We start from the raw sequence: 9,769 nt of genomic DNA, 5'->3' as shown, positions 1-9,769 counted from the left end.
TAAAAAAGAATCACACCGGAGAGTAATATTTGTCTTTATGAAGGCCTTCGCAAAGAGGAGAAGTTCCACTACAGCTGCTAACAGTGTGCTGTCCAGGAAGTTCTGCCCCTCCACTTGGGCTTTCTCTTTATTTAAAGGAAGAAGAAATAATAAGAAAAAAGGGGTTGATCTGAGCAAGCCAAGGCCAGTTCTGATCATAGCAAAAACACGTAACACATCACTGTTTGGGAGAGCCAGATGGTGTGGTGCCCGCCGTCTGACCTTGGTCTCTCACGTAGGCAGTGTTCCACATGAGCACAAAGGCTGATAATGTAAAAACCCTAACACAGCAGGAAGAAAAAAATTAAGGGAGTGATAGTAAATGGAGAGGCGCATAAAATAGGGCTTTTCGCAGATGATGTAATAACATGAATCTTTTAGGAAGGTATGGTTACCTTTCGGGATACAAAATCAATGTAACCAAAACACAAATTCTAACACTTAATTATAATCCATCAAAAGAAATTCAGGAACTATTTCCCATCAAATGGAATATGAAAGAAATAAAATACCTGTGGGTTAACATTACTAAAGGATTAGCTACACTTTACAAAGCAAATTATGATAAAATAAGTCAAGAAATTCAAAAAGACATTAATAGATGGTATACTCTGCCCTTAGATCTGAACTCAAGAATTGAAATAATCAAAATGAACGTGCAGTCAAGACTTTTATATTTGTATCAGTCATTACCAGTAGAGGTCCCCCAAACGCAATTTACGACCTGGGACAAGATAATATCAAGATTCATTTGGGGTGGTAAAAAACCTAGAGTTAGATATGAAACTCTTCAGTTACTAAAAGACACAGGGGGTATGGGTCTCCCAAAATTAAAGGAGTACTTCTATGCAGCTCAGCTTAGATATCTTATAGGCTGATGCACGCCAGAATGCACAACAAAGTGGAAAAATATGGAGAAAGAATTTGGAGAATACCCAATTCAGAGTGTCATTAGAGATGAAGGTAGCTATAAGAAGATTAAAAAGTACATGGATCCAATTGCAGTATTTACACTGGAACTATGGTTCAAAATACTAAAAAAAAACACAAGATAAAGAAAGAGATGAAGGTACTCAGATGGGTAGCATATGATAGTGATTTCAAACCAGCAATATACGATAAAAGATTCATACAATGGATAAACAAGGGGGTCACAGCATGGTATACTCTACAGAAGGATGGGGAGCTGGAGAGTTTTCAAAAAAATGAAAGACAAGTACAATTTAGATAAACACAAATTATTTAGATACCTACAACTGAGAGATTACTATAAGACAGAAATCAAGGGGGACTCCTCTGTAGAAATGAATGGCGTGATCCAAACTGTGATAAATTCATACAATGGAATAAAAACTCAAACCACATCTACTTTATATCAAAAATTGATGATGAATAAGCACTCAACTAAGTATATAAAAGAAAAATGGGAATCAGAGCTTAATGTGACAAGTACAGACGAGGATTGGCTAGATATCTGGAAAACACATCAGACATCCACCAATTCACGGATATGGAGGGAGTTCACCTGGAAAAATCTGATACGATTTTTTATCACGCCTAAAGTAAAGAATAGATATAAGGGCACAGACATGGCATGTTGGAGGAATTGCGGAACAGTGAATGCAGACCACTCTCACATATTTTGGAATTGTTCTAAAATTGTTCAATTTTGGAAAAATGTGCATGCAACTATAAATAAGATTCTGGGATATGATATTCCTGGCATGGTACTGTATATTTGTAACTTCAACAATGTCAAAGTGAAAGTAAGGGATAGATATCTGATGAAGATAATGTTAATAACTAGTAAGAAAGCTATTACGAGGAAATGGAGAAAGGAGGACCCCCCTAGTCACGAACAATGGATTGAGATAATAGAAGAAATCTACACCATGGAAAAATTGACATATCGACTGAGACTACAACAAGGACAGATGGAAGAAAAGTGGAAAAAATGGACAATATTCATAACAAAAGACAGCTACAAAAATAGAGAAAGAACTTGGCAAACTAGATGGGACAAAAGTCCAACAGAAGATGTGAGACAATATGAATGGAAAAAACACAAGATCTCGATGGGTCACTCTGCCTTCTGGAGCAACTTGAGACAAAACTATGAAGCCTACGGAAAAAGTAGACACATTGCCTGAAAGAAGACAAAAATGCCTACATTTTGATATATAATTTGTGTACATTTCTTAAAATATGGGGACCTAGGAGAAGTTTGTTTGCTAAGAAAACGTGTTGTGGTCAGACTGCTGCTCACTCGGTTGAGAGTTCCGCTCATTGGTTTACTTTGGTTTCAATGGCGTCGTTTTTTGCAAATTACATCGCCATGGTAATTCGAAACACCAATAAAAGTAATAGCACATCCCGAGACCGAGCCGGTCATTTTGATATAACTTTGGTATGGGTACATTGCTCCGTTCGGGCCGCATTAAAGTTTGTGGAAGAATAAAAACTATATAAAGAAAAAAATATAGAGACACTTTGAGAGGTGGATAACAATAGGTGGCTGTCATTGGAATGTATAGGATGCTTCGTAATGCATTTCAGTGCTACCTATGCATTCCTATGGCAGTCCCCAATTAGTATATCAGATTAGATCAACAATAATTATGGAAATTATAATATTTCTGAAGGAATGTTTAAAGGTGACCAATGCAGCTCTCTGCCTGAGACTCTTTTTTTCTCTAAAGTCTAACAGGACTTTGGGCTTTCCCATTTTAATAATCTAACAAAACATCAGTATTTTGGTGTAGAAACTGTAGAATAATACTAAAGATTACCAAGATCACAAGAAATGTTAATGTTTTTGCTACTTTTGACTTTTAGCTAGCATTTTCCTTATTTTAGGTTTTAGCTAGTGTTTTGCTACTTTTATCTATTAGCTAGCTTTTTGCTAGTTTTGGCTTTTAACTAGCATTTTGCTCTTTGCTAGTGTTTTGCTACCATTAGCTAAATGAACTTTTTCTTTTAGCTTTACTGCTTATTCTGTAGATTTCAGTAAAGTCACTCAGAAAAGATGCATCTTTAACGATGCATCTTCTCTAGCTGGTAGTGATTCAGATTCCCACTAGTAGTGTACATGTTTACATCAGGTAAGAATGGTGTAACATATTCATGTATATATAACAAAAGAAATCTCTCCTTTTAATGTTTTGATTTTGTTGTTTTGTTTTTTTGTTTGTTTATTGTCTCGTATAGGGAGTTCGATGCGAACTCTGTCCACCATGTCTCTCTCGGTTCGCCCGGTCAGACGTGTCACCTCCAGATCCATCACTAGGAGTCAGAGTTTTACTGGAGTTAACATCCAGGAAAAAGCCTACAGGTACACACACCACCTTCGTTTAGTTTCACAGAGAATCGTTTCTGGCTGCCGACTCCACTGACAGGATCTTGTGCCACAAGATTCCTGTGGTGCAAAATATTGTTCCTCATGATGATTAAGACCTTACTTCTTATCTTCTTACACAGGCATGCCAACTTATTTTCCCATTAAGTCATAAGATAATGTTAATGACAAGATAAACTGATGTATCCCCAAAATAGTTGTTTGCTAAAAAATAATAACTTTGGTATCAAGTAAAAAAATAGAAAATCAGCTTTACATAATAACAATTAAAAGGTATAGCATTTCTTCAAGGAATGTGTATCACCTGCCATATTCATTCCAGAGTTTTAGACTAATATCATCATTTGATGAGAAATAGATTGTAGCCATTTTGTTCAAATCTTGAAAATAACATTGTAAAACTGTTACGGCTTTTTTCCCTACACACACCACCCCAACTGTCTTTTAGTTTGAACTTTCTTTATTTTTGGCTTCCCTTTACAGGGATGCACAGTGCTCTCAGCTTCCCTGTGTGTTGTCCTCCAGCCACACTCCAGGCCTCAGCACACTACACACCACAAACAAAGGAGTTGTCACTGATTAGAAACACACTACAGCTTTTCCCTAATTACCTTACCTGGCACTGTTCCCTGAACTTTCACCTCAGCTCTCCACTGCAAAATGGCTTCTAACCCCCTGTCCGATGTGTTGGTCTGCAGAACAAAATTGAGAATAAAGTCAGATGTATGAAGCAAAACCATTTCCCGACAGCTTTTAGGCACCAACAAATGGGTGTTTTCAGAAGCAGTCTGGCTGTCACAACTTATCCTGTAAAGCCTATTTCTAATGATAGACAAATAGGGGTATATAATCACTGCTTCAGGACACACCATGGGATCATTGATTCTCATCACAGAGTCAAAGCGTAAGTGTGGCAGGAGACTGCTCTATCAGAAAATCCTCCTAGGTGTGTATCAGTGGAACCAAAGGGGTCTCCTGTGAGGACCACGTCAATTTCTTCTCCAGATGACCTCATGTCATCACTGAGCGCATTGCACATATCACATAAACCTATAGGTCATGAACACACCCCCACACACTGTCCCACCACCTTATTAAAACCTGGTCAAAGGGCTTCTACGATCAGGGGGTGCATAGGGTGGGAGCTAACTACAACCTTAATCCTATTCTTTTTGCCCCGGTACATAATTTCTACTGGCATCATAGTATATCTGTGCACGTCACCATGAATAAACTCCACCTAAGATGCCTCTACCAAAGCACTGGATCAGGGCTTGAGAGCAGCCTGAATCCACCATAGGCTGGTTTGTACCCCCCTGGAAACCTTCCCACTGTACATTCCTCCTGGTCTAGGGGAAGAGGTTGGTGGACCGGTCAACCGAACCACCTGACCGACCTCCATGAGAGGGCAGTCACTGTGGAGGTGACTAGACTGGACACACTGCTAGCATTCCTGACATAACATCTGAGAAGTTGGGTACAGCCTCTGTAGTTTCCAGACCCTGGACCTGTGGAGCAGGTGGAGAGACAGTATTAGATGGTCCAGTAAGCAAGTCCCATAGAGTGTGTGTCATTAGGGACCTTTGCTGTGGAGATGGAACGGTACATGAGGACTGCGCCAAGCAGGTCCCTACTATAGTGTTAAGGAGGTGCCCCACCATAATCCTTAGCCGTGATCACCGCACTCTCCAGGCTCAACAGTTGGTGGCACTTCACCCACTCCAAGGTCCCAGCCGGGAATCCCTCTATAAACTGTTTGAGGACCTTGAGCCCAAACAATGTCCTCTTCTCCTCTTCTTCTCCACAGCACAGCCAAGTTCTTGCTGCATCCCTCATACTTTGTGTGTAGATAAAGGGCCAGTAGAAGAGGCCCAGAATGCCATTCCTGAACTTGTGGTGGTGGTCGAGGATGGCCCTCTGCAGCTATGAAGCTCCCTTGAACTGGTAGTGGCAGATCCAGCACTGCTGCTTGTGCTTGCTTCGGGATGAAGAAGATCAGCCGCACAGCCCTGTTGCCTCAAACATTTCCAAGAACAACTGGGATCATCAGCAGCTTTAATCCGCTGCAGCATTATGTCTGGAGTGGAATTGGGGAGGTGAGGATGCCCTAGCCTCCAGTTGCTCCACTACCTTTGTCTGCCTCTCCATCTGGGCTTGAAGCCGTCGAGTTGTTGGAGGCTCTTTCTGACTGTTCTCAATGAAAGGTCACAATGTCCGCCATCAACTGTCCAATTGTGGCCTAGGGTTGTGTCTTCTGTTGTTGTTCAGCTTCCCTGTGTGCTTTCTTTCAAGCACACTCCAGGTTTCAACACACCAGGGGTTCCCCAGTGTGTTATAAGCCTGGCGGGCCGCCAGGCTTTGGTGACCCTGCTACCAGGCTATGCTCCGCTTATTAATTATAAATACGTCATTTTTTTATACACATTTTTTTCCATCCGCTCTCCCAAAACCACTACCTTTATCTACCTTACTGCACGAGGGTGCGCGCACCAGCAGTGACGCAATCGCGCTGTCCCTGCCCTTGCACGAAGGTCCCGCGCAGTGTCGCGTTGTGCACCTTTTGTAACTTGATGTGGACCACACGCGCCGCGCTCCGTTCAAAATGGATGTTTTCGGTGCTCTAGCGGAGCTGGTTTGCCTGTATCAGCATTTATATGATCCCTCTTTGAGAGATCACAAATAATCAAACTGTTCAAAACTCATAGAAGGAGATTACTGCTGCAGCTGATGAAAAGGAGTGTTTATAGACCATAGAGGGAAGAAATATTAGTCCTATGATGGGCGAATCACAACTAAAGCAAATAAGCAAATAAATCAATGAAAGTCAAACTGAATGCTTTAGGTTTAAACATCCTCTCTGTATCACAGACAGAAACACAACAGCTCTTCCTCCTGAATACATGCAGCCGTATTTGATGTGACAACCATCTGCTCTCTTTTTTACCATATTTTTCACTGGTTACTGCACCAACGTAAGAGCCAAGTATAAACGCCCCCACCGCACACTCAGGTCCACGCACCGTTTGCAGAGCCCTGCGTGACTCTAATAAGCCCTGAAGCTGAGCCACCTTCAGCTACCGCTGGAGTTAGCAATAAACATTTGGGTTTAACCAAAAATGGATAATTGAGCTGAAATTCAACGGGTGGCTTTACAAGACCAAATATGGTAAGCATATTTTGGACATAGTGAAAATATTATCCATGTTTACCAGTAAAATGATGCTATTAAATTCAACATTAGATATGTTTTGTGTAGTGATCCAACATGCAGCCTGTGCCACAAAAAGTACAGTACAGTAGAGCATCTCTCGGTTTTTTCAGAGTTCTGTTGGTATTCATTGGCCTTGATGTGAGACGTGTGTTGGTGCCTTGTTTGCACTTTTTCATTTATGTTAATTTAATTTATTTGTAAATGTGACTTAAATTAGGATTCAAATTAGGTGCAAACAATTTGTATTTATTTTAATTGTATTTTTGTTTTAAAAAGTATTTCAAAAGTGCCTTTTTGTAAAACTGTAGTTGTGTAAATATTTGTCACAAATATCTTACAATATCACATAATAAATAGCTATATTTTCAACTTTCCTGTCAACTTTAATCTTTTTTTTTACTAAATCACGGTCGGCTGGTGATCGGCCAGCGAATGTCTACCTACCACCGGGTTTAGCCTCTTTTCTGGGGGAAACCCTGCACACTACTCAAAAAATTTCCTCAAATGTGAAATTTCCTCACAACCTTCTAGTTAAACTTTTTTGAAAATAACTGACAATATATTTATTCAAATGTAGGCAACTGTATGAAATAATGACCACAAATACATAAAATCACCAATTCAGTGCACAATTTATTTAATCACATTGTATTTTAGGGCTGTATGAAATCTGTTTTTTCCTCTAAAATTTTGTTTTTATTTTTCTAAATTCCATGTTTATAATGTGACCAAATTGTTTTAACTGCAATTGTCTTACCATATGGTTGACTAATAAAATTAAAATAATAATACTTGTAGCTCATTTCAGAGGCAAAACAGAGTGAGAATATTCTTGTGATGTTGAATATGGCAAAATTGTTTTGATAAATTTTTTTATAAAAAAATATATTGTTGCAAAAGACCCAGTGTTTATGTTTGTAAAACAAGGTAGAGCCCTCTAGTCTTTACTTTCCGGTCATTATGATGAGCTCATCTTGGACATATCCAAAATATGATGCTTGGTGTACTCGGTGACACGGCTTGATCTTGCAGCTGAGTAGATCTCAACAGTTTGCTCCATGTCAGGATGTTTAACTGTGATGGTGTTGTAAAACTGCAGGAACCTCTCAGCGTTCAGCACTCCTGGTCTTAGCAGGAAGTCCAGCAGAACCAGTCTGATGTTTAACATGTCCACCAAGTCCAGCCTGACCCCTAAAGTTCCTCAACCAGAGCAACTAGATCAAGCCTACGAGGCCTTGAAGAAAGGCCTTCAGTAAGTGTGGTTTATACAAACATAAACTCATCTTTAATTTGGAAGGACTGTGTTGTTAATGCTGATTGCAGGGACTTTAATCCCTGCATCAGATTTAAACACTTGTCTCTACAGGTGTATAAGTGCCTTTATAACCTGATTTGGTGTGTATGTTCTCAGGTCTTGCCTGCATGCTTATCAGACGGACCTAAATAACTTCAACAAACAGATAAAAGAATCTAAAAGAAACTCCAGACTGGTATGTTGTAGCTTTTAGATTTTCAATAAAATATTCATCCCAAAAGTAAAACCAACAAACAAACAAACAAACAATCAAACAAAACAACTGGATTTCTATTCTGTATTTGAAGATTTGTTGCATTGTTTGTTTGTTTTTTTTACTATTTGGATTTGCCTTTTCCTGGATGACTGAGAATTTACACCAGCAAAATATTCATCCCTTTAAATATATACACTTGTGACTCAATGTTCCCTTCCTCTGCAGGGGTTCCTTTATGAATTAGACAAGGTGAGTTACTCTATTTGTTTTTTTTATGTTGCTGTAAATCAAAGGAATATTGAGACAGGCCAGACTTGAAGAAGCATATTGTGGAAACAGTGGAGTCACTGCAGACTAAATTATAAAGTTCTGACTTTGCTTTTCTCTGACAGCAAGTTAAAGTGATTGAGAGGTACATGAGACGACTGGAGTTTCACCTCAGTAAGGTAAGATCTTCATCAATTCATTTTGTTGTGGGAATATTTTTTGTATAACTTGAGTGTGTCATTAGTAACTGGCCAGAGCTGGTAAAGGTAGCCTGTCACTGGGCTGCGACTGTTGGAGACTCAAAGAAAATGTGCAAGGAAGTTGAGGAATGAACCAGACAGCGCATACAAGCGACAACGGACCGGCGTATCAATGGAGGAAATGACCGAGTTTTAAAGACAGGAGGCAATCAGCAAAAGTGGGCACAGGTGGAATGATTACAAAAACTTGAGGCAGGTGTAGATGGACATGGCAGACAGACAAGACATAGACTGAGGAGAAGTGAAATGATGACAGAGGCAAAGAGAACAAAACATGAAGGCAACAAAGACACACTAAACCCAACCCAAAAAGAAACCTGAAACAAAAATACTAAATACAAAAAGAAACACAACAAAAACTGAACCCTGACATGAGGGGAATCTTTTACACGCAACAAGACTCTGTTGGAGTTGCCCTGCAGTCCTGATCACTGCTGACAGGTGACATGTTAAATCTACTGAGGAACACGGTCAGTGACCCGTACCACCCTACAACTGCAAATAAGTCAAAAACTGAGAACGAATCAGGAAAAAACATCTTAAATTTCATTTAAAATTGTCAAAATAGTTGAAAAACAAAACAATACACAGCAAGCTAAGTCATTAAGTAATTCACATTGTTTATGAGGAGGAACTACTTTGTGGGGTGGATGGTTATTTTTTCAGGTGGGGCTGCTTATGGCTAGAACACATATTATGCAGCAAAACTAAATTTTTGACACCTGGTGACTGTTTCTTTTCAGTGTCACATTGAATCTTGTGCAACAGTTCTTGTTAACAATTGAGAAATCTGAACTCTATAAATATGGACCTTGCCCCAGTAAAGGCGCTATCTCAGCTGCAAATTGTTGGTGAACAGCATTTCTGGGATAGTCTCCAGAAAATCTTGTGTCCTTAGCAGTGTTTGTCAACTTCCTCACGTGAGTCACAAAGGCATGCAGCCCTGTCACTTTAGTTTGTGCAACTGCTCTTCTCTCTATCAATCAATCAATCAAATTTTATTTGTATAGCACATTTCAGCAGCAAGGCATTTCAAGGTGCTTTACATAATTAAAAAACAAAATAAAAACAGCATGTGACAATGAATAAACAGTAAGAAAGAGACAAACATCAAAAACCCGCACTC

General features: G+C 39.5%; 1 protein-coding gene across 7 annotated transcripts in view; it reads left to right on the top strand.

The window, feature by feature from the left end:
* The window catches only part of ripor1 (RHO family interacting cell polarization regulator 1), an 86,695-nt gene that overhangs the window by 33,449 nt on the left and 43,477 nt on the right, over positions 1 to 9,769 (top strand). For 5 of the 7 annotated variants that reach the window (XM_017433925.3, XM_017433922.3, XM_017433924.3 and 2 more), the window contains 5 exons: positions 3,247 to 3,370; positions 7,705 to 7,857; positions 8,017 to 8,095; positions 8,342 to 8,365; positions 8,509 to 8,562. The exons of 1 other annotated variant lie outside the window; for it this stretch is intronic. In XM_017433925.3, the coding sequence (XP_017289414.1) occupies positions 3,255 to 3,370; positions 7,705 to 7,857; positions 8,017 to 8,095; positions 8,342 to 8,365; positions 8,509 to 8,562 (426 nt within the window). In that variant the 5' untranslated portion in view covers positions 3,247 to 3,254. The remainder of the gene's footprint in view (positions 1 to 3,246; positions 3,371 to 7,704; positions 7,858 to 8,016; positions 8,096 to 8,341; positions 8,366 to 8,508; positions 8,563 to 9,769) is intronic. One more of the 7 variants, XM_017433929.3, reaches the window with a different exon arrangement.

Source organism: Kryptolebias marmoratus, linkage group LG11 (assembly GCF_001649575.2).
Source record: "Kryptolebias marmoratus isolate JLee-2015 linkage group LG11, ASM164957v2, whole genome shotgun sequence".
NCBI lineage: Eukaryota > Metazoa > Chordata > Actinopteri > Cyprinodontiformes > Rivulidae > Kryptolebias > Kryptolebias marmoratus.
This window is presented reverse-complemented; position numbering and strand designations above follow the sequence as displayed.